The sequence below is a fragment of the Thamnophis sirtalis genome, unplaced genomic scaffold (genome assembly GCF_051295495.1).
Source record: "Thamnophis sirtalis isolate CommonGarterSnake01/CBP01778 unplaced genomic scaffold, rThaSir2_p1.2 scaffold_6, whole genome shotgun sequence".
In the NCBI taxonomy this organism is placed as follows: domain Eukaryota; kingdom Metazoa; phylum Chordata; class Lepidosauria; order Squamata; family Natricidae; genus Thamnophis; species Thamnophis sirtalis.
The window spans coordinates 53898712-53923395 of record NW_028261386.1 but is presented as its reverse complement, the minus strand read 5'-3'; the positions used below and the strand labels follow the sequence as shown (position 1 = coordinate 53923395).

General features: G+C 36.0%; 1 protein-coding gene across 2 annotated transcripts; it reads left to right on the top strand.

Moving 5' to 3' along the window:
* Positions 1-674: 674 nt before the first annotated feature.
* On the top strand, positions 675-24619 carry SPDYA (speedy/RINGO cell cycle regulator family member A). 2 transcript variants are annotated; one of them, XM_014052683.2, is made up of 9 exons: positions 675-1158; positions 7764-7850; positions 8735-8778; positions 10345-10597; positions 11149-11207; positions 12265-12350; positions 20001-20172; positions 23415-23703; positions 24479-24619. In XM_014052683.2, exons 4-9 carry the CDS (start codon positions 10363-10365, stop codon positions 24550-24552), a joined length of 915 nt encoding a protein of 304 aa, XP_013908158.2. In that variant the 5' UTR covers positions 675-1158; positions 7764-7850; positions 8735-8778; positions 10345-10362; the 3' UTR covers positions 24553-24619. The 2 variants fall into 2 exon arrangements, with proteins under 2 accessions (XP_013908158.2, XP_013908157.2); XM_014052682.2 differs by lacking the exon at positions 7764-7850.
* Positions 24620-24684: the final 65 nt, after the last annotated feature.

The following is a 24684-nucleotide window of genomic DNA, read 5'->3' as shown; positions in this document are numbered from 1 at the left end:
GGTGTCCTCGGCTACCATCGGCCGTTGGCTGCGTCAGGCCATCTCGGAGGCCTACGTGGCCTCAGGGCGGCCGGTTCCATCAGGCGTCACGGCGCACTCTACAAGGAGCGCGGCAACCTCGGCAGCGTGGGCCACGAGGGCCCCGTTTGAAGACATCTGCTGGGCGGCTACCTGGGCCACTCCAACCTCGTTCATCCGGCATTATCGTCTGGATGCTTTCGCGTCGGCGGACGCATCTTTCGGTCGTAGGGTCCTACAGGGGGTGGCAGCTGAGGCTCCCCTTGGTTCCTAGAGTTCCTGTTCTCCCTCCCTGGGACTTTAGCTTGGGTATGTCCCACATGTGACCATTCCCTCCTCCCATTCTGGAAAAAGGACGTTGGTCTTACCTGAACGTCTATTTTCTGATGGGAGGAGGGAATGGTCACAACCCGCCCTGAGTTCTGTCTGTTGGGGCCAAGGGGAGGGCCCGGGGGGTGTTTCCCGGGGTTTGTTGCGTTGTTTCTTGTTTTTCAGTTGTACCGTTCATGTTCGAGAATCTGGGCTAGCAATGGACAGGCACCGGTATTTATAGATTTCCTCTCAGCCTTGGACCAATCAGGCTGTGATAAAACCCACATGTGACCATTCCCTCCTCCCATCAGAAAATAGACGTTCAGGTAAGACCAACGTCCTTTCTCTGTTGCAGAATTTTCTTTTACTTTGCACTTGCTCACAAATGTATTAAGAAAATGGACATACATATTTTTGGTTGCTTTAGTGTCTGCCAGGACTCGAGGACATCCAGAGTCTCATCTAACCCATCGTTCAATTACTTTTTTGGAAGCCTGGTAGAAACCCCACATGTTGTTTAGACATTTCCTTTGCCCCCACAAATATAGATTTGCTGGGATTGCCAATACCAATATTTAGAAAGGTGTGAAAATTAAAATTGTGGAATTACCGGTAAGTAACATCAGTTAAGTCATTAATATTATTACTTCTTGATTTAGAAGACACTAAAGTATGTGCAAGCTACCAGTTTCAAATATGCATATTTGAGAGAATGCTCTGATTTTTGTTATTTACTTACTACATAGAGCTATTTTGTATTTTAGGTGGAGAAGAAAGATATAGAAAAGGACCAGATGCAGACCAGTAGCTGGAAAATTGTAATTAATTGTAAGTCACCCAGGGTTAAGAATATGAGATGGGAAAAAAGAAAGGGAAAGTAATGTTGAAAAAAAAATCCCCAGTACATCAGTATGGAAGAAACAGCTGGAAAGCTCAAAATCTTGGCAACTACTACAATTTAATCTGTTCACTTCTCTAAAAAGAGTGTATGCAGCCTGCTCCCTGTTTTTTCATCTGCATGTTCATATAAAAATATGACCACTGCTAAAGTAAAAAAGTACTAACCTTAGATACTGTCCTGCCTGTTTTTTCTACCTTGTTTTACAACCATAGTGAAATAGACAGGTTCATGCATCACATGTAATTTAAAACTTGAGAGGAATGAGGTACCTCTCTGAATTTACTGAAATGTAAATTCAGCCAATTGTGAACAATTCAAACTTTGAACAAACCATGATTTAAAATGAGCCATGTTACTGTCTCTTATTACTAAAAACCTTTCACCAAATAAAAGTATAATAGAAAGCAAACAATGCACAAATAAGAAATGCAACATATAAAAACATAGATTTTAAAAATTTATAGCACTTCTATAACTAATTCATATCAGCACCAAGTAACCGTAGTGCTTTTAAAAAATAAATTTCCTGTTAATGACTTGCTGGTTAAAAAAATTCTAATTGTTTTACAGCAATAGGCAAAAAAGGTATACTGGATTATTTAATTTACCAGTTTTTTCAGTGAAACTGGAAATAAAAGTTAAGACTATCTAAACACTCCAGTAATTCTTAGCAAGAGTTTTCATACTAGATTCCCAACTGAAAAAAATACTGGGGTGATGAACTATATCTTCTCTCATCCTAATGAGCAATATCAACAACTATTATGATATATTTATCATTTAGATGGATTGATTATATGGCAATTCTCTGTCTTTCAATTTTTTTGGCATTACAGACTTCTCAAAATTGAGCTTTTAACAATGAAGATTTCCTTCTCTGTTTTCCTTTGAACAAGTACCTGATGATGCACTGGAATAATAATCTAAAATTCTTATGCTTATTCAAGATACAACCTACCAATTATGGATTCTGACCATAGAATTTAGTCAAACCTTTAGGTCCAATACTATTGCACATCTTTGAATTCCAATGTATAATAGGCCAATAAAAAGAAATCAGCATTGCAGAGATGATGAAATTTTCCTGAAATCTCAGTCTTATAATATATAATGCCATGATGGTGAACCTATGGCACGCATGCCCAAGGTGGCATGCAGATACCTCTGCGGGGATGTGCACTGTCACCAGCTGCTCTTCCGGGTTCCAGTGCATGCATGAAGACCAGCTGGCTGGTGTGCATGCACACGCCAGAACCCAGAGGAGAGCAGCTGGCCTGTATTCATGTGTGTGATGGGACCTGGAAGAGCAGCTGGCCACTCCTGGGTTCTGGTGTGCTCCAGTTCTGGAACCCTGCTGAAAAGGTTAGCCATCACTGATATGGTGTATTGGAAATTGCAGGCATTAAGAGGTATACATTTATTTGTGAAACCTAGGATAAATTCAAATCAGAATAACGCATATTATATACATTATGTGTTCATAAGAAGTTACTTTTTTCTGCTTGCTGACAATCCAATCCTGTTATTCAAACATCAACTTAAATTTATGAACTATCTGTTGGAAATCTGTTCATGTCCCAAGCAGCTTTCAGCTGGGTTGTGATTAGGAAAATGATCACCTTGCAACCCAGCGTGCTTTATTTGGGTCAAATGATGGCAACCAATGGATAATTTCATCAAGAGCATTGTACAGAAGTAGAAAGGGGCTGAGCTGACATGACTATTAAGTCCCTGACTTAAGTGAAATGTAGCAATATATGCAAATAACCCTGGTTATCTTGATCCTAGCCATGTTTTTTCAAACAAAATATTAATTACAAATGTGCATCAAATTTAGCTAAATTCAGAATCTAAAATTCAACAGTTTTAGAACGATTCAAAATGTCCATACAAAATTGGACTTCAGCTTTAATTTCTTAGCGCTTTAAATGGATTTTACAGAACTCATCAATCCCTATGCTCAAAAATGATGAACCAACTTATTGCAAGGAAGTTCCAGTTTTTAATGCTGTATAATTCTGTCTTCCTGGGGTAGAACTGATCTATGGGATCTTAGATAAGATTAACATTGAGTGTTTACTTGGAAAATGCTGGATATTGAATTTATCAGTGACAAAAAAAATCAAGTGTTTTCATTAATTATTCCCGAGTTCATGTTTTTGTCATAAAAATTGGTGAAGAATATCACTTTTATATAAATTGCTAAAATATCTGGGGTGGGGAGAAAAGAGAGAAAACTTTTTTCTCCTCTTAAACATAAAAGCCTGGCCTGAGTTCTTGTCTTTCCAAAAGTTACTTAAATAATCTATCTAAACTTTTGCAAAAAAAATAAATAGCTGTAGATCATTGATGTAATCCCTACCATTTCTTCATTTTATATTATGAAATACTATGAGTCCAACAGCCCATGGACTCATCTGAAATTTGACAGTTATTTCTTGGAAAGACATCTACAGAAATGCTCTAAATTTCTCAAAGAATAACAATAAAGGACTATTATTTCCTTTTTTTTAAAAAAACTACATTAACAAGTATCTGGTGGAAAGATTAAAGACTCTCAAAGGCTACAATGCTTGCAGTTTTCATTAAATTATTTTGAGGGGAAAACATAAGTATAATGATATACAATGCAAGGAACAGGCCAAGGATAGGAGAAAAACAATATGAAACTTGATCTATTTTCTGCAGGCCTCTTTTGTTGTTACTTTTGTTTTTCCAGGCAGAATCTTCTCCAAAGACTCTTTATTTCCACATTAGGTATCTACAGTATTAATACATAAACTTGGGTGTTAATAATTTTTATTAGTGTTTCCAGTGAGCTCTCTGATTTTATTTCAAGGAGTGTTGAATTATTTGTTCTCCTTGTTGTTAAAGGCATTTTCAACAGTCTTCACCATTCAAAGGCACTGATTTCCCCCCAGCTTTTCTGATAATTTTTTCCTGTTTTCATTCAGTTTTTATAGCCATACATTATATGTAGAAATCCATGGCATTATATATCTTGCCATCTTTGGCATTGTGATTGTTTCTACATGTATATTTTTTTGCAAAGATTTGTCATTTCCCACCCATAAAACAAACATCGACGACAAAATTTGGTTATTGTTTTTCTCAGGTATTCACTTGGTTCAGTTTCATATGTTGCATTAAACCAAACCCATTGTGGTTTAATTTAATATAGAAATCTTCAGAATAAAGCACATTTGCCAAAGTCCATAATGCAAAAAGCAAGCCCTATATAACTATGTTTGACCTTTCTTGTTTCCCTTAAATTCACAAAAAACTGCCTCCCAAATTGTTTAGAAGCTGTCCAGCAAACTTTCTGGGAATTTATTTTTAACTAAACCATAACTAGAATCCTGATAGACAATATGCAAATAAAAATAAGTATTGCATTTGGTTCTTATGTAACATTAAGATACAACAATTTACATGAGCTACAATGACCAGTTTCATGCACTACACCATATCAAATGGAAATGACCGCATAATATTTAGAAACTTAATTTCTGTAATGTGTATAGTATTTGCAAATTGATTTTGCAAGGGAATTAACTGTTTGATTTTGGCAATGGATGTATGCTGCCCCCTGCTGTCCAGCTAATTATGAAAGCTGAAATTTATAGAACATACTTATTTTGGAATGAGACATAAACTAAGTAGAATCATTTTAGTGACCAAAATTATATTTGGCTAAGATTATTCTTTTCCATAATCATGTAGCTAATTCTTAATCTGATACGTATTTTTCAGGAAAAAAAGGTTTCCTTATATTTTACATATTTCTTACTTGAAGAAATAGAGATTATAAATATTTTTAATGATATACCCCATGGAACAAAATCCATCAGACAATGACAAATGTAAAAGAAAGGGAACAAAAGTAAGACCTATAACATGGGTTAAGTCAAACTAATATTAAATGCATAGGTTACAAATGAGACATGTCCTAGTTTTGTAAACAACCAAGGGACTGAACATAATAATTAACAATTAAGGCAATATATACATACATACATACACACACACACACACACACACACACATATATAGTTATCCATCCTAATGGAGAATTAACAACAAATATAACAACAATAATTGACTAGGGACGTATCCCTTCTGCCATAATAGGAACATTTCAAACCAGGTGTTATTCCACAATACTGTAGTGATCACAATACTGTATTGGAATCCTATCACATTCCAATATACTGGCTTTTAAGATAGAGGTATGCTGAAAATAAAGAATTAAGGCAGACACTTCTAAATAAAGTTCAATTCACCAATAACATAGCTGTTGGTTTGATATGAGATGTGGAACAACATGTTGCCTGGATAGGAATTTGGCCAGGAGAGCAAAAGATGGTTGTGCCCCATATAATTCCTTAGGGGAAAACTGTATAAATGTATCCTAAACCACAAGAAGACATTATATCAAATGTCTCTGGTATTTTCACCTGACACCATAGATTCTAAAGACATATTATTCTGGAAATTGGTAAATGCCAATTTGGACGAAGATAATAACAATGCAGAGAATTGAGTGATCAAAAAGGAATGGGTGATCCATATATATTAGATGGCTCCCAATGGTGGGTTCTGGATCCTGTTCCAACTGCATGCGTCTTAGCGCCTCTGCGAGCCTCCGTGACGCTCCAGCAGAGCTTCGTGCAGGTGCTGTACGCACCATGCGCATGCACGGAAGCACCAAAGACTTAAAAGATCGATAAGGAGTTTGGGTGGGTGGGTGGGCCCTCCGGAGCACCATACCCGAACAGTATCCAGTGCTCCAGGCAGGCTCCAGTACACCCATACCAGGGCGTACCGTCTGCAACCCACCACTGATGGCTGCCCATCCTACTTAACCTAAAACTTTGTGACAGTATACCCTGGATCCCTGGCTCTTTAAAAGAAATTGACTAGCTGATCCTGGCATTGCCATTAGGCAAAGTCCCCAGAAAAGAATATATCTTTGTTAAAAGTGTTATTGCCTCATGGAAGCTTATTTTGGCTAAACTAATTAATAGCAATAATTCTTCTGGCCTACATTCCCTGGCCTGGAATACAAGGATAGTGCTCCCAATATACCAAAATGGATGAATGGTACTTTCCCTGGAGAAGTATAAACCAATTATTCTGATTGACATCATAGCTAAAACTTACGTAAAACATTCAGCTAATAAATTAAGAGGATTGGATCTTTGATAACAAAGTGGGTGCAGAGAAACAGGCAAGGTTAAGAGCAACATATTCAACAATTAATTATTGTTTTATATTAAGAGTATCTGATAAATAAAAATATAAAACACACCCACAGGTTGAATGTTGCCTTTTGGATTTTTATGCAACTTTTGATTCTATTGGTAGAATTAAACCATAGATGAAGCTAGATCAGGTGAATTTGGATAGAAAATTAATATATACAAATACTCAAATTAAGTATAGATTCACCTCAGTAGGGAACCTGAAAAATATCAAGCTTTTTAAAGCTGTGAAACAAGGATATGTACTTAAATCTTTACTTTTTAATCTATACTTTCCAAAAAATGCATTGTCTTCTAATGCTTTGTTTTAAATCACAATCTGAGCATTTTATATTATATTGCTATGTTGATATTATGACATAATTGTGTAGTTAACACATTTGCCACCCTTATTTGGTGGTTTAATAGTATTAGCAATAGCAATAGCAGTAGACTTATATACCGCTTCATAGGCCTTTCAGGCCTCTCTAAGCGGTTTACAGAGAGTCAGCATATTGCCCCCAACAATCTGGGTCCTCATTTTACCCACCTCGGAAGGATGGAAGGCTGAGTCAACCCTGAGCCGGTGAGATTTGAACCGCTGACCTGCTGAACTAGCAGTAGCCTGCAGTGCTGCATTTAACCACTGCGCCACCTTGGCATACATTAGCACACTTTCATTGCCTAAGTGCAGACCTAAGACTGGGAAATATATATTTTTTTCCTTCTCTCACCCATCTTAGAAACGATCTGTTTTAGCTCCTTATTTACTCTGATTATGTTTTGCTATGACCCCACTCTTTTAAAACTAAGCCATCCTTATTCTGGATTGATGAATTCCTTCTGTTTCAATTGGCTGTGAATTATAATGCCTCGGTCCTGATTGGATGGAAATTTAATGGGGGAAGGAAGGGTGTTAATAGCTCCTCCCCAGAAAACCTCCACACTGAAAGAAGTCAGTGTGAGGAGGAGATTTTTGATTGGCTGAAAAAGGCAGTGACCCCCTGTTTTTCCTTTCCCGTGTAGGGCCCTTAAGTCTGAGGTAAATGTAGCATGCAGGAAGTTTCGAGTTTTCTTAATAACTACATGCTGCTAAATATGAATCTTTCTTAGTCTTTGGAGGAAAAAAAATAAAATATAACTAAAAGAACATTTGAGCATTTCAAGCCCTTTACTGTGACAAATATCTTTATTTTTGGGAGAAAGGCTGCCATTTTACTGTGTATTTTAGGGAGGAAGGGGCCACTTCTGAATATTTCTGCCCCTTTCAACACTTTTATTTTCTACAGGGTGAATACCAAGTATGAAGAGGAATATTTTCTTGTTTAAAACATTGGGGAGTGCTGGTTTTTAAAAATCCCCTTAAAATATTTGAGGTAAGGGAAATTCTAGGGTGTCATTATTTATAAATAATATTAAATACTTATGCAGCATTAGGTCCCTTTGCTTGTATGCTAGGCCATCTTTTGAAATAATCTGTATGCTTTTAGGAATAAATGACAAGTAGCAAGCCATATTCCCAGAAGCCCTCACAAGCCTGAAAGACACAAGTTAATACATTTTACAGTTTCATAATTTTTTTAAAAAAAATAACTAGTTATTAGTCCCAACACTTTGAAAGCCTCTTGAAAAGGCAAACATGGTTTTTCAAATAAGCAGTCATAAAAAATGATACAGGGTGAGATTCTTTTTTTATCAATCCTATGAGGATACATTACTTTGTAGTATATTTTCATGGCTTATCCCATGCAAATACACTTTCCTTGCACTTGGGTTTTTTTTTTCTGCTGAAGGATTTAAAAGGCAATGGAGCTAAAAAGATGATTAGAAAAATAAGTTGAATATCTTATTTTATTCACATGGGATTTAGTTGGAATAGAACAAAAGTGCTCTGTAATAAAGGCGCAAGGTCTTACTTTGGGAAATATATTTCTGACTTAGTAATGCCATTTTAATAGTGCTGATAGCCTTTTTGCTATCTTTTTGCTTCTCAACTTTTGTTTAATTAATATTAACACAGAAATGCGAACCTCTGCCTTTTAGAAAGTTAATAAACTACAATTCTGTTTTTAGTTCCAAATCATGTTAGGGAAGTTACCTATTCTCTTTTCTGAAATTAATGTACAGAAAAGTTTACTGCAGTATGAAAGACCTCAAATTAGAAAAGGAAGAGAGAAAGAGAGAGGGGGTGGTATAAAAGGAGAAAAATTTGCTTTTCACTGGATAAGAAACATTTACATATTATGTTTTTAATCTGTAGGCTTTCAATTACCCAGTGGTGCAGTTCCATTGTCAGGATATAAGGTAAGCAGCACACCCTAGTGTTATTGATTTGATTCTAGATAAAATATTCCTAAATACTTACTATTTTCATTTCACCTCAGAAATTAAGACATAAGGAAGTAATTCAAGAAAAGTTTTACATGCTATGATTTAAAGTATTTTCTTGTAAAAAAAGGACAACAGATTAGTTTTTTAAATGTGATTTTCCCATATATTTTATTTGGTCAACAAATATCTCAGAACAAAAATCTATCAACTTTCTTTTCCTTCCAAAACCACTAAGAATATCCCGAGCATTAGTTTTGGGCCATGAAAACATGTAGACTTAACCCTAAATTTTCCAAAGTATTTAATTCTGGTCCACAAACAACTCCAAATGAAAAGCTGTCAACCTTCCTTTCCTTTCAAAATCTCTAGGAATACCATATTTTTCAAAGTATAAGATGCACCTTAGTTTTTGGGGAGGAAAAAATTCTGCCTCTGCCTACAACATCCATCAATATTCATCTGCCTAGCATCCTGAGTAAACAGCTTGGTCAGCCTCAGCACATTAATCTGATTCAGCATTAGCAGTTGATTGGCGGGTGGATCGGCCTCCCAGAATATCCCCAATCAGCTGTTCCCAGAGGTGAACTTTAGCAACAAGTTCGCTGGTTGTGAGCGCGCACTAATGTTATTAAGCTAATGTGGCTTTCCCATTGACTTTGCTTGTCGGAAGGTTGCAAAGAGGGAAATCACATGAACCCAGGACATAAATATCATAAATATGTCATAAATACGAACCAGTTGCCAAACATCTGAATTTTGATCATATGACCATGGGATGCTGCAATGGTCATAAGTGTGAACAATGGTCATAAGTCACTTTTTTCAGTACTTAATTTTCCCTATGGCTATATTGAAAACAGTATTTATATTTAAATTAACAATTTTTAATAATATGTTTTATAATCTATTTTTAATGTTCACTTAAAACTACTAAGATTTGTAGAAAGGATTGAACATTCCATGTGAAGGTTCTTTCCCAGTCAAATATGTTGGAAAGGCAACTTATATTTTGAGAAGGAATTCTGGAAACTACATACAAAAAATAAGTTAAGAACTAGAAATCTAAGTCAGAACACAATATAGAGTAGGAACAGTTTCCTACTATGCTTTATAATCATGTAGAATTACCACCACCAAGAACAAGGGTAATTCTGCTTTTAATCTAAAATAGGTAATTGAATTGCAAATTAGCACATATCAAGATAGTATTGATAATATCAGTGGTTACCCATTGTCCAAACTTATAATTATACCCATTAATAACTGTTGATATGATCAATACAATTAGTTTAAGTTACTCAATGACAATATATAATAACATTTTAAAACACCAAATACTCTGAGTAACTTGCAGAAGTGAGACTAATACACTATATATATAAAATTCAATTATATTGTACTTTATGTAGCAAAAATATAGAAAAGATATAACATTTGTCACAGCATATGAATAAAGATATAGCATATGCATAGTGTGTTTTTCAGAATAGCCTTTCTATAACTTTAATTTCAGCTAAGGATTTATTTTTATTTCAACAGGTAACTTCATTTAGGAAAATGAAACATAATCAAAGCTGCTGTCGAACGCCTCCCACTATTACCATTCATATAAAACCAAGTGAATCTAAATCATATCAACAAAAAAAGACACTTGCCCTTAAGCGCCCAAAATTTAAAGACTGCCGGGAGACCTCTGGAAAAAAAAATAATTATAATATTAAGCCAAAACAATCAAAAGGTTCATGTTTAATTATTCAGCGTCAGGAAATGACAGCTTTCTTTAAACTATTTGGTAGGTTTTTTGTCCATTAATAGAATGTTATATCTATGCATACACATACATATGTATATATTTATTATGTGCTATGAAGCCATTTATCCACACATGAAAATAGATACATAATATTTCATATTTCAATAAAATATGCAAACTGATTGTGTGTGCATGAGAGGCAACTCAGAAACTTTCACCAACTTCAAACTCTTCATCACTCTCATTTTATTCTCATGGGAACTAAAATATAAATAAAAATTTCCTGTGCTTATAGAATTCAATGATAGTAATGACTGTTTCTTCAATCTTCATATGTGTGGAAGTTGGAAATCAGATAAGGCTGATAAATGTATGTGCTAAAAAAAGTTTGTTTTGTGTTCATATCATATTTCCTTGGTCTTGGTTTTCTTTAGATACAACATCCTCCCCCCCCCCCCCCCAAAAAAAAGCTGGTGACTTTATAGTCAAATTAGAATTTATAAAAAATATAATTTTATTGTTAAAAAGCTTTTTTCCAAGAATGTGTCCTGAGATTATAATTAGTTTGTCGTTGATGCCTTATTTTACAGATGATGATTTGATACAAGATTTCTTGTGGATGGACTGTTGCTGTAAAATTGCAGACAAGGTAGATTTATTGCTTTTGTCGTTATAACTTTAAAAATCAGAGGATTTACTGTATATTCTGTTGTCATCTACTAAACCCTATTGTTTCATGCTAATTTCAACTTAATAATTCAATTACTCTTTTAAATAATACACAATTAAAAAATATTATGATTAGATGTGATTGACTCACATAGATCAATATTTTAATAATATAAATCAACATTTTAGAAATCTAAATAAAAATAATGTGTTAATACCTCTTATTGAGATATAAATGAGAACATGGCCCTAATTCTTAATACATGCATACTGGACATTGCTATTTAGTAAGTAGTAGGCTCATTTTAATATAGTCTAAGCTACTTGTCTAAATAATCCTACAGCTTTATTATTTATTCATTTGCTGAATTAAAAGTCTGAAGAAATATTTATTCAAAACCCAACTGTAGGCTTTAAAATAATTTTAACTCTGCTATTAAAATGCTGCAATGAATAAAATATTGTTAGAGTTGAGTTCTGCTATATGACATATGGTAAGGCTTAAAAAACAGCAAAGAATTTGAGAGCAGTGGCTGTAGGTATTGGTACCCTATAGGATTGTGCAGAAAGTGGCACACTGCATGGCATACTAACAATTTATGTGGCAGGCTATTATATAATTAGGAGCACTTTACCCTGCATCACTGGGACAGTAGCTGAAATTTATTGGCCCATTTTTCTCAATATCAGTTTTACATCAGTCTTGTGTTTGCTAAATTTCCAGTATAACTGAAAAATTACCTGATCCTTAATCTATTGGCTACGAGCGATATCTCTAGCCCTGCTTTATGTCCTATTAATGAGGTAAAGACAGTGAGAACCTGAGTTTCTGTGGCAGGGCATGACTGAAAAATCAAATTGGAGGTGTGATTCACTTGAATTTTAAAACCATTCTGTGCTTGGCAATTAATTAAAAATAAATTTTTCTTTCTTTTTGGGGGGGTTAATACTTTTTTTTCTGTTGATTTTATCAAATGACTTTTGTCATTTGACCAAAGGGAAAAGAGGAACATTAACATTCTACTTTCTTTCAACAGTATCTTTTGGCAATGACTTTTGTTTATTTCAAGAGGGCTGGCTATAGTATAAACGAACACACCAGGCTTAATTTCTTTGTTGCTCTGTAAGTAACTCTAAACTTTATAGTTGTGATTAAAGTGCAAGAGAGAGAATTTATTATTTGAGAGAAGAGTAGTTATAACAAAGCCTTGCTGACTCCAATGAATAAATATTTAGATTTATACATTTACAATATTTATAATTATATTTATAATATTTATATCTTGAAGCAGTTTAGGATTAATAGGCTGATAGAAATTTAATTTGTAAAATGGTGTATGATCCCAGCTTGCTTGTCAAAACTAAGTTGAAGAGTAACTGATTTCTGCAGATTTCTAATATTTTAAAATGAAAGTTAAGAATGGAAATATTTATATTTTATATTCACAGAAAATCTCCAAAAATATATAGTCATGGTGTGTAATCTTGTTTTGTAAAAAAAAAAAATGACTAGGGGCAATAGAGCCCTATTACTGGTAATTCTCTACCCGAGTGGTTATCTAACTTTCAATTTCTTTTTCAATATATATTCAGTATATATATTTCAGTATATATTTTTGGAGTTTTATAATCCAATTAGGTGCTTACACTTCCTGATTTGAACAGGCTTCACATTTCACCTTAAGTATAAGGCGCAAACTTCATTTAATTTTCTAAATTTCAGTGGGAAAAATTAATAAATGTTTACAATTTAAAAACAACCTTAATGAAAATTCTTTATATGCCAAAACTAGAGACTACTAAATTTTAGGAAAATAAGTATAACATTAGGCAATTATATAATTAAAACCCACTATTTGTGTTTTAAATATATAATTGTCTAATATTGTACTTATTTTCTATTTGGTCCACTATTTGGACCAAATAGTATTTTTGCACAATTTGCTTCTGTCAAAGTGAAAATCTATGAAGTCAGATTTTTGGCAGTAATTATAAGCATCCTTAGAATGCTATTTGGTAGACAAGACTCATGACTATGTTATGGGATTTGTTTTATCATAATTTATTAAATAGGAACAATTGCTGATGTTCATGCATAATACTAAATCAGGATATAGTATACACTTTTTTAAAGTAGTATTTTCCCTTTATTAAGTAACAAATCTTAATTATTAAGCTATCCAAATCTGGCCGGGCTGGAAGATTTCATGCCTGCATTCCTCTTAATTGTGCCACTGAATAGCACAAAAGGGTTGTATAGCCACCATTAAATGAGAATGTTGAACTCAGCTTTAAGTTGTCCACAGTAAAAGCAAACTATTAATTTGATGTCAAAACAGTATTTTATTAAGAAAAAAATCTACATTTTATATATAAACTTCTGAAAATTACTGAAAAATTAAGTAAGCTTTATTCTTCTCCCTAACAATTTAATAATCCTTTAAAGAGAATCACCCACATAACTTAGTACATTTTATTAGACATTCATAAAATTATGTGGGGGGTCAAGAAAAAGGGATAAAATATAAAATACAGAAAAATCAACAAATAATATGTCTTGGACTATATGATTTCTAGTAGATCACTAATTATAAATAACTAAATATACGTGTGGATTTATTCACTTATATATTTCTATGTATTTACCCACATGGGCTGCAACAAATGAAGGATACCAATTCATGTCTGACTAGATGGTATCTGACACTACAACCATATCAAATGTAATATTGTACATCAAGCAACAGCAAAACCTCATTACTGATTTCTTATCACTGAATGGTAAAGATGAGTACACTAACCACATGAAAAAAAATCAAATTCCTTTCAAAAGAGATAGGATATGTGCACAAGGAAGCTGTTTGAAAGAATTGCAGGCATCTATACTCCCTACTTTCCTTCCCATCTGAGTTTTCTCTTAGCACCAACACAGCAAGAGTTTCCAATAAATGTGCAACCTTGGCAAAGGTATGAGAGTTTTGAAGCTCTGCACCCAATAATAAACAGAGTAGAGCAGCTAAATGAAAGAAAGTGTTTCTCATTTAGAAGCAGTGGATGATCCAAAAGGAGGAAAAGAAGTATATTGTATAGAGCCCCAGCAAGACAAAGCACAATGTAAAAAAGGGTTCACCGACAAATGCGCGCATGACAAAAGCGCGCCAATACCGCGCCGAGAAAACCGCAATGTCAAAATCATGCCCACATAGGTGCGCGACAAAAGAGCGCCGACAGAAGCACACCATCAACAAACAACACGAAAACAACCCTAACCCTAACCCTTACCCTAACCCTGATCGCGCTTCTGTTGGCGCGCCTTTGTTGGTGCGCTGTCGACGTCATAGTTTTATCAGCACGGTTTTGTCGGCGTGCTGTTGTCGGGCGCGCATTTGTCAGGTCACGGTAAAAGAGATGCAAGAGCTCTATATGCTGGCTATTAAAAGAAAAAGAAGAAATTTATCACTGGCATATGTTTGTTTTTTACAAAATACAACAGCTTCCCAACCCTTAGGGGGGATATACAAAGAACCCGTTTGTCCAGGGTCCAGTGCTTTTGTGTCTTTCCTGAGTCTGGGTTAAGCCAAACAGTTAAAAAAAAGAACCTGTGAAAATATTGCTTTAAAAGACTAAAAATCACTATTAAGCTGTAGGGTAAGAACCATCAAGCAGAATTATAAACCACGAACAACCTCTCTCCAGGCCTTCCGAAAAGCCATTAAAACCTGGCTGTGTCGGCAGGCCTGGGGTTGATGAGTTCCCTTCCCCTCTCGATCTGTGTGGCTGTTGGTCGTTTTTAAATGCCTGTATTTGTAGTTTTTGTGTTTCCCTTTTCCCCCTTGGGTTTGTGAGTCCTGCTGGGAATAGGGCGGCATATAAATAAAATGAAACCTAAACCTAAACCAATTAACAGTGCTAAGAATCTGTCCTAATTTAGATACATCTGTAAAATTGAAATATATGCTTTATACATTAAAATGTCCCACTTTGGATGTAGTACAAATCCATGAATTAAGTCCTGATCTGGAAATAGTTTCCAATTTAAGTTGAATTCTATACCAGGATGACTTTTAACACATTAAATTGTTCTAAATATTAAAACCTACTCCCATATCTTGGTTATTTAATTATTCTTACATTGAGGACATCTGATAAATAAAAGTTTCTTAGTTGAGAAATGTCCTCAAGAAAGTATTGGTTTAGGTGAGGATCCAGTTTATTTGAACTGAACTGAATTTAAATTAACCACTATTATAATTATTCTCTAATCACATAGTAAATATCATGAGAAGGGTTGTAAAAATCCCTATAAATAAATACATCCCCCCCCCCAACTCTCACATAATATAGGTGCATGGGCCCTTTCCTGACAAAAGACAGAAATTCCAGGAACAGGTTTTAATGTTTCTTCTATGTCTTTCCCAAACCCCTGTGATTGAAGAACCCATAAAGTAATTCCTTGAGTGGATGGTGTAGCTGTCAGTCAAATATTTACATTTGAGTTTCCATTTATAGAAACTTTACAGAAGATTTACAATGCATTGGTTAAAAAAGGGGAACTCTTTCTGAGGAAGTAGCAAAATCCAGTATTATCTAAATTGCTTTGGATTTAAGATACTAGTTCTACGACAAATCCAGAAAAGTACTATTAGCCATATCATAGGGCTCTACAAATTTGTCCAGAGATGCTTTGCAATACACAGGAGTATTTGAATCAGTAAACCAGAAACATCTTTTTCCAGGTTTCCTTGACTGTTCCATGAATTCCAGTTTCCAACTCTGCCTGTATTGTTGAAACATTTATTTATTGTATGGCACACTCATATCATATTTTGATAAAAAGAGATAAAATATGAAATAAAAAATCTAAAATATTATAAATGTATGTCTATATTACAGATATAATTTTTTACTTCGTTTGTCACAGCCAGGAAATCAGCAAAGTCTCCATTATAGCCTCTATTTTGGCATTGTCACTATATTTTGGCTAGATTGTTTTTTGACCCCGCAGTCACAATTTAATGATGGTATTTTGCCCCAGGTATAGAGGGCATGTCATCTATCATAGCCACTGTGCAAATTCAGTTCAGTGTTTATCCATATCGTATGGGGCTTAGCACATCCAGGTGTTTTTTTTTCCAAAATGCAAGGCAAATTTCAACATTGTGGGAACAATTTTATTTTACATATTGTGTATATCAAAATCATCTTCTACAAGTACTTTAGCAATTGAAATAGCTGGATATCTGGAGCTCGACCAGGCAGGCTACATCTCTCAGTATTGGTAGCCGAGAGTTGTAAGTAATCTTCAAGTATTTGTGATGACCCAAGGCTGGGCATGGAAGCAACACAGCCAGAACAAAGGCTTAAGTCCCCTTTATTGAGTCTTGTTAAGAGGGGTGGAGTGCCCTTCTCCCCAATTGTCAGGTTGCCCTGCGTTGAACCTGCCTCCTCTCCATTCTCCATGCTTGGCGATTGTGTGGGTTATTGTTCATCGCTGGAGCTCCATGGCTCATCTGCTCTGCTGCCTGCCCTCTCCTCCCTCCTTGTTTGGTTGTCCTGTACCCTCTCTCCTGCACTGGCAACCCTTCCCAAGTCCAAGGGACCCAGGACTGCCTCATCCTGCTCTTCCAAGCTCCAATGGGACCATGACAGTATTCTTGGAGGACCACATTTGTTCATCTTACTTCTGGGAGTCATATGTGGTTCAAAGGAAGCAGCCAATATGTGGGAGTATTTCTGATCATCCCAATAACAATGCGCATTGACTCATGCAATTGTGCATCAATCCTATTTGTGTAGACTCTATTAAGCCATACTGTAGTACAATACTCTGCTGCTGAATAAACCAAGTTCAGTGCAGGATGACTGTTTGCATCCGTGATATTCCTTAAGTCACATGTGTCCCCTGGATGATGCTAAAGAAACAGTCACTTCAAGGTGAAACATCTGAAGCCTTGAAGATATGGTAGCCAATTGATCCTAGTGATCTCCTGGCTATATCACATCATAGAGCCAAGGTGGCGCAGTGGTTAAATGCAGCACTGCAGACTACTGCTAGATCAGCAGTTCAGCGGTTCAAATCTCACCGGCTCAGGGTTGACTCAGCCTTCCATCCTTCCGAGGTGGGTAAAATGAGGACCCAGATTGTTGGGGGCAATATGTTGACTCTCTGTAAACCGCTTAGAGAGGGCTGAAAGCCCTATGAAGCGGTATATAAGTCTACTGCTATATCATATGGTCACTTCTGGTCAGTACTAGGGGAACAGACCTAGCCCTTGGCACTTTTTATGAGGGGTGCCTCAGGGTTTTACATGAAGTTGTTGGGTGATGTCAAAATCAGTATGGAGTGTAGTATCATAAGTATACCGATGATATTCAGATGTGTCAGAGTCTGTAGCTATCCAGCCAGCACACAATTAAATAATTCAACAAAATTCATTTATAGAAGAAACTTTTATTATATACAATAATATAAAACATGATGCATGTATAGAATAACCATGCAGCTCTTGCAACGTGGTAGAGAGAAGAAATAGTAGCAAGTACAAGGACAAGAAGTAGAAGTAAGGACAAACGAATTCTTATATATACAGAACAATTAAACTAAGCCACGCCCAGTCACCAAACAGTTCCCATTGGCTGACTTGTTATTATGGCTATTCCAGTTCATAAATTCTTATTCACTGACAAGATGTACATCTCTACAGCAGGCTGGATTAGTGATGTGGTTGAAGCGCCTGGAGATTGTGAGCATTTGGAGGGTTACTGTGACAGTCTGAAAGAATGGGAATTATACAACCCTATCAAGATGGAGTGGTGTTTTTAAATTTAATTTTTTACTTTTAAAATAGTAACAGAAAATGAATAAAGCACAAAGATAATTATAATGGGTACATTCTCAAAGGAAAAAATGCATAAGATGCTTTAAAAAGGTGAAAAATACAAAAAGAAACAAGTTATATCATTAGAAAACAGTACAATTCTATATATACTTAATATAAACACAATTCAAGTGTGTATATTTTTATTTCTAATATACTTATATAACTCTCATTCTTTTTAACATACTATATTTTGTATAAATGAGTTCCATATTCCATTGTACTTGTCCATATAAAGTCTATATCTCTAATCTTCTCATAGGCGACAAGTGTAATCAGGTCTTCAATGTTATGAGTAAATGAGGCCATACACTTATCTTTTCAATGCTGTAGTATCAATCTTTTAGCCATAGTAAGGGCACATGGACTCCATTTAGGTTGTCTGGTTGTCAAATTCCTTGTAATAGTTGTGTAATTCAAGTGAATATTTTCCTCTAAAAATGTTAGCTTTTGTTACACATCATATTTATATAACCCACTTCGCAGATTGTTGGGGACAACATGCTGACTCTGTAAACCACTTAGAGAGGGCTGTAAAGCACTGTGAAGCGGTATATAAGTCTAAGTGCTATTGCTATAACCATGGGGCCCTATTCAGGGTCACTCAGTCACCTCTTGATTTTACTGTTGCAATGCAAGATTGCCCTTGAAGACCCCCCTTCCCTACCCTGAAGGTTTAGCTGACCCAGCTTGCACTGGTAGGTTCAGTTCTGGTACTCCAAAATTTCCTGATTTTGTGTGCACTGTAGTGGCTCCCAGTCATCTTTCAAGTATAGTTCAAAGTGCTCGTTATCACCTTTTAAGTCCAGGCCAGTTTATTTGAGGATCCACTTTTCCTTGAGGCTGTCTATCCAGCTTACCAAATCTAAAAGAGCATGTGTGCTCCAGATCCCCTCTTACCCCATCTGGTAAGACTGAGAGGTGTTCCTTCTCTGTAGTGACACCTGTCCTATGGAACGGTCTCTTGCCTGAAATCTGAAGGGCTTCCACTCTCTTAGTTTTCCATAAGGTTATAAAGACCTGACACTTCCCTCCAGGTGCTGGGCCAGAATGTGAACTCAGCTGGTGTGGGCAGCTGGTTGTTATGCAGAGGTGGGCTCCAGCAGCCACTACTGCCAGTTTGCTCGTGGTTGCGTGGGTACTTTGTGCGTGTTTGATGCATGCATGTGCAGTACAATAAAAATTGTTCTGCGCATGCGCAGAAGCAAAAAAAAAAAAAGGATAGTGATGCCTATGGGAGAACAGGTTTGGGGGTGTGGCAGGCCTGGATCGCGGCCGGTTCCAGCGACCCAGGCTGCCAGACCACTACGGGTTTAGCTGAACCCGTCTGAACCGGTAGGAACCCACCACTGTTATTATGATACTTTTATTGGAGTAGAGTGGTTTTTAATTTTGTATTTCTGTTCCTACATATTTATATTGTTCTGATTGTTTCTAGTTTCCTAGGGTTATATTTGAAGATGGCAGCAATATAAACCATTTCAATACACATATAACATAAATATCAATTATCAATTAGAAATATCAAAGCCAGATATTTTAACTTGAATTCCATTCAGCCTTGTTTCTGTATTCTGAAACTGCAAGACTTTCATTTTTTTAGAAACTGAGATTTTCAGGATGCCTGAATTTTATCTATTTCTGTATTTTGCCTTTTGACTTTCTTTGTACATATAGTTCTGAGTTTGATACTCTGAATATTAGGTTAAGAAGCTAATGTCAGAAATGATAATCTATTTTCCTAATATGAAATATGCTTAAGGATGTTTGTCCAAACTTAATTGTTTTGAGCAATCTATAATGACATGGGAATGGGGGTAAGAAAAAAAGATGGGAGTTACAGGTAAACATTTGATTAAAAATTATGTTTAATTGTCATATACATGTTATTGTAGATACCTTGCAAATACAGTTGAAGAAGACGATGAAGAGTCAAAATATGAGATTTTCCCATGGGCTCTAGGAAAAACCTGGAGAAAAAACTTCCCAGATTTCTTGGCTTTGAGGGATGAACTGTGGAGTAAGATGGGTTATAGAGCTATAGTAAGCAGACGTTGCTGTGAAGAGGTAAGAAAAGTATGTTTCATATTAAGAAAGAGGTTGGATCAATTATAATAAACAACCTCTGTTTTCTAGTACAGCACCTTTCCTTGTTTTCAAAACTCTAGTATTTATTTTTAAATACTGTCAAAATTATCATTACTCATTTTAATTGCTAGTGATACCATGTTTTGAAAGCACTCTAATGAATAATTGACCTTTATCAAAGTGATTGCATGTTTTAAAAAATATGATACTATCACTTATTGAAAAATATGAAATAATATACGAACTCAGTGTACATTATATAATTAGTTACTAGCTGTTTTTGTTACACCAGTTCACCAAACCTCCAACTTCCTTGAGTAAGCACCCTCATTGTCATCTAAAATAAGGTCTGCTACCCTTGTATCATCCTCATATTTCACAATATGGTTGGTGGCAAACCTAGCACAACAACAGTCATGGGTCAACAAGACCCACAAGACCCAACAAGACAAACAACAGCGGACTTAAGACATAGCCCTGAGGAGAATCTGTGCTCAAGAAAATAATGTTAGAAATATTAGTCCCAACTGACACATACTCAGGCCTATCAATAAGAAAATCAAGAATCCAGTTGCACAAAACCTAAAAGGCCCAGTTTGGATACTAGATGGTGAGGAATGATTGAATTAAATGCTAAAATCGACAAACAGCATTCACACATGTTTCTTTCCTCTTAAGTGTGCCAAGCTCAGATGGATAACAGAAGAAATAGCAGAACGATTTGGACATTAAGCAAACTGAAGCGAGTCAAATGCTGCAGGGAGGCTGGAAACAATAATGTCCTTTATCAGCCTCTCAAAACATTTCATAATGATGGATGTAAGTGCAACTGGATGATAATCATTGCATTATAAGTTTTCTACTGGTTCTGCCAAAAAGGGATTTCAAATGACTCTTATTTTTTACTGTTTCTATTATTTGGAAATTTGTACACAGTGCAAAATAAGGAGCAATTCTATAGCTGACTAGTTTCCAGCCAATAAGTGCCTTTGTTGCTCATTCTCCTAAAACAAGGCTAACCCCATGTTCATGCCACCCTTCATGGCTTGCATATGATGGTCTTACCATTCCTATTAATTTGGCTACTATCCACCTGATCTGATGATACCACGGATGTCTAGCTTGTAGTCATCCACAGGCCACAGAATTTGAGATTTTCCAACCTGGTATAGCGTTCTCATATTCCATGTCCCAATTCTTGTGTGATGTTCTTGGCTGAGAAGATCATTTTCAACTTCTGGCACCAGACCCCATGGCTAGTTTGCTCCAGTGCTGTCAAATAAGCAATATGACTTGAAACAGAACTCTTGCCTGGTTGATAAAATTTTCTTGAGATTATTCTTCCTGTTTTTGTTACTTCGCCTTATGAAACATCATAGAACCGTGCATTGACATCCACTGGCCATCAACTTTACTGATTTTAAGAAAGCATTTTAGCGTCCACTGAGAAGCTCTCTGGCAGATCCTACATCTATATGGTGTATTGACAGTCTTCATTATTATCTTTATACCTACAATCAAACTGCTGAATTAAGACTGAAAATGGCCATCCAGACTCCTTCCAAATTACTACCAGAGTTAGACAAGGCTGTGTTCTGTCACTGCTCCTCTTCCTTGTGGTCCTTGACTATGTTATGTTACGAACATCATGCATCAGGAAAGGCATTCATTATTCTGACCAAGACTGTCTTGGTTACCTGGAGTTTACAGATGATATTGTCCTATTTGAAGAAAACAAGCCAAAACTACAAGTGATGACTGCCTTAGATGAAGCAACCTAAATTGGACTCAGGATAAGTGCCGAGAAATTGAAGATCATGTATGTGAGCTCCACTGCACAGATACGGGAAATCACATTTAGATCAGTGACTTGAGAATATAGAAAGGTTTACTTCTTTGGATAGTGTAATAGCTCAAAATGGAGATGTGGAGATGGACATCAAGTGATGCATGGGAAAAGCAACAGCTGTATTCCAGATGCTGAATAAAATCTGGTCCTCATCATCTATATCATTGAAACTTAAACTCTGTTTGCTTGCTTCTGTAGTGATCCTGACATTCATTTATACCAACAAGATTTGGAAGGTGTCAGCAAATATTAACAAGAGACTTGATATCTTCCAACAAGATGCTTTCACTGAATCCTAAAGATTCACTATTTCGACCATATTACTAATGAAGAAGTGCTCGAAAAGTGTTTCAGCATGCAAAAACACTCAAGCTTGCAGGTCACGTTCTCCATGCATAGATTATGACCTGGCGAAGAACATTCATGGAAAACATCACATGGGAAGATGCTGAAGTACTTGCCCAAGACCAAAAATGCTTGAGATCCCTTGCTTCCCTATATGCTACACAGCACAGGAGGATCTAATGCTAAAAAAAAAAAAAAAAGGAAATGTGCTGTTTTGCCTACAGGTAATCCTCAAGTTACAAATGTACAAATAGAGTCTGCCAATTACATTCAGAACCTGAGAATTTGTTCATTGGATCATCACATTATATGTGATCCCTTCCTGCTTTCCACAACACATTCATTAATCGAATGCACAGGTTGTTAAGTACACATGAGATAATCTCAGAGTGGAGAAGACCATGGGGGCGTAGTGAAGGCCACTTACTTCCAACCACCCAAAGTCTTCCCTCGCCCACTGAGATATCTTATACTCTGCTTACAATCCCCTGGGGTACCCATATTTGCTCCCCTCCCCATCCTGTCCCACCGGGTCTCCACAGGCACTGGGCCTGTTTTGCGAGCCCACCAGATTCCACTTGCTCCACCCTACCTCATTATCTCTGGAGATCTTATTTTTTGAAGATCTCCAGTTTCAGAAAAGGCTGGCCCACATGGCACAAAAGCAGCCACCTTTTACTCAGATGCTGGTGAAGCTGTCACGGATAGTGGGGCATGGAATGAAGCTGTCAGGACTTTCCTAAGTGCTCCATGCAACCTCTCTTCTACACTTTTGATTTTTTGGTTCATCTTTTTCCGAACATAGATGTAGCATTCATTGAAAGTGGTGCCTGCCCCTTCACTTTCTCTTGCTCTATACTTATTAGACCAATTTTGCTAATGAATAGCAGTTTTTTGATGTTTTATAATTATGTTCTTGTTAATTAAGAAAATGAATCTTGCCCACTAGCCTTCATAATTTCTGTGCACTGTTTGCTATATGATAGTTCCGATGCAATCCTTTCTGAGATAAGAGTCTTTGATACAGGTAATGGCAATTGCCTCAACACATTATGTATGGCAGCGGGAACGGTCTCTTTACCATAGTGGAGCTATAAGAAACAGTTGCAGAAACAAAGTACAGTTGCCTCGAGGACCCAATACCACACCTGTAGATTGTTCACTTTGTGGGAAAAAAACACGATATATAAGGCTGGGATTATCATCTTCTTCCTCCACTGACACTCTGGAAATGATGGAGCAACAGATCACTCCTGGTTTGCTTGATCCAACAGATAAAATGCTCCTTGATCCATCTCATCATTGTCACTCCCAAGGTAAGTTAAGTGAACATAGAAATAAAATATTACTGTAATGCTTAAACTTCTAGTCTAACTATAGGCAAGAAATCAAAAGGGTTGTATGCTTAGAAGATCACATATATGTCTCTCTTGCTGGCAATGTTTTGTGTTTACATGAAAACTACAGAGTGGGTTTAAACTTAATGAAAGAACATCTAATGCACCAAGAAATTAGTGTTAATGAGCTGAAAGAAAGAACAATAGAAAGTAGTCTAAGCAACTATATAGTTCACTGGAAAGCCTTTATACAATTTTATTTTGCTAGTTAAGTTTTTCATTCTGTTATTCCTATTTATGTAATCTGTTCTGAATTACAGTTTACGACCACAATTGAACACAAATTTGAGTTAAGTGAGAAATTTGTTAAGTGAGTTTTGCCCTTTTTTACGACTTTTCTTGCCACATTTCTTGTGAATCACTGCAGCTATTAAATTAGTAACACAATTGTTAAGTAAATATGGCTCATTGAGGTTGCTTGTCAGAAGGTCACAAAAGGCGATCACATGACTCTGGGACACTGCAACTGTCATAAATGTGAGTCAATGGTCAAGCATCCAAATGTAAATCACATGACCATGGAGATATTGTAATAGTTGTAAGTGTGAAAAATGGCCATAAATTACTTTTTTCAGTGATGTTGTAACTGAATGGTCACTAAAGGAACTGTTGTAAGTTGAGGACTACCTGAATACAAAAGCATGCTTGCTTATCCATAATAACACCCTAAGCTCACAAATATTCTTTTTGACAGATGACCGGCCTCAGAATGGGAAAAAAAGTAGTCGAGATAAATCTATGGACTGGTTTACTGGAAATGAAGAATAACAAAACTTAACAAGTTTCAAAATGAATAGCAAATTAAACACAAAATACATGTCAAAATATTTGTTATCTAAATTTCTTTTATTTGTTAAACACACTAAAACATACTGCATCTTAGTCAATGTAAGCACATCC

What these genes read in the sequence shown, in the direction of transcription:
- SPDYA (XM_014052682.2), top strand. Translation starts at nt 1,125, where the DNA reads ATGCAGACCAGTAGCTGGAAAATTGTAATTAATT. An exon ending in GCTGTAAAATTGCAGACAAG is followed by an intron (nt 11,208 to 12,264) that starts GTAGATTTATTG and finishes TTCTTTCAACAG; the next exon opens with TATCTTTTGGCAATGACTTT. An exon ending in TCATCATTGTCACTCCCAAG is followed by an intron (nt 23,704 to 24,478) that starts GTAAGTTAAGTG and finishes TCTTTTTGACAG; the next exon opens with ATGACCGGCCTCAGAATGGG.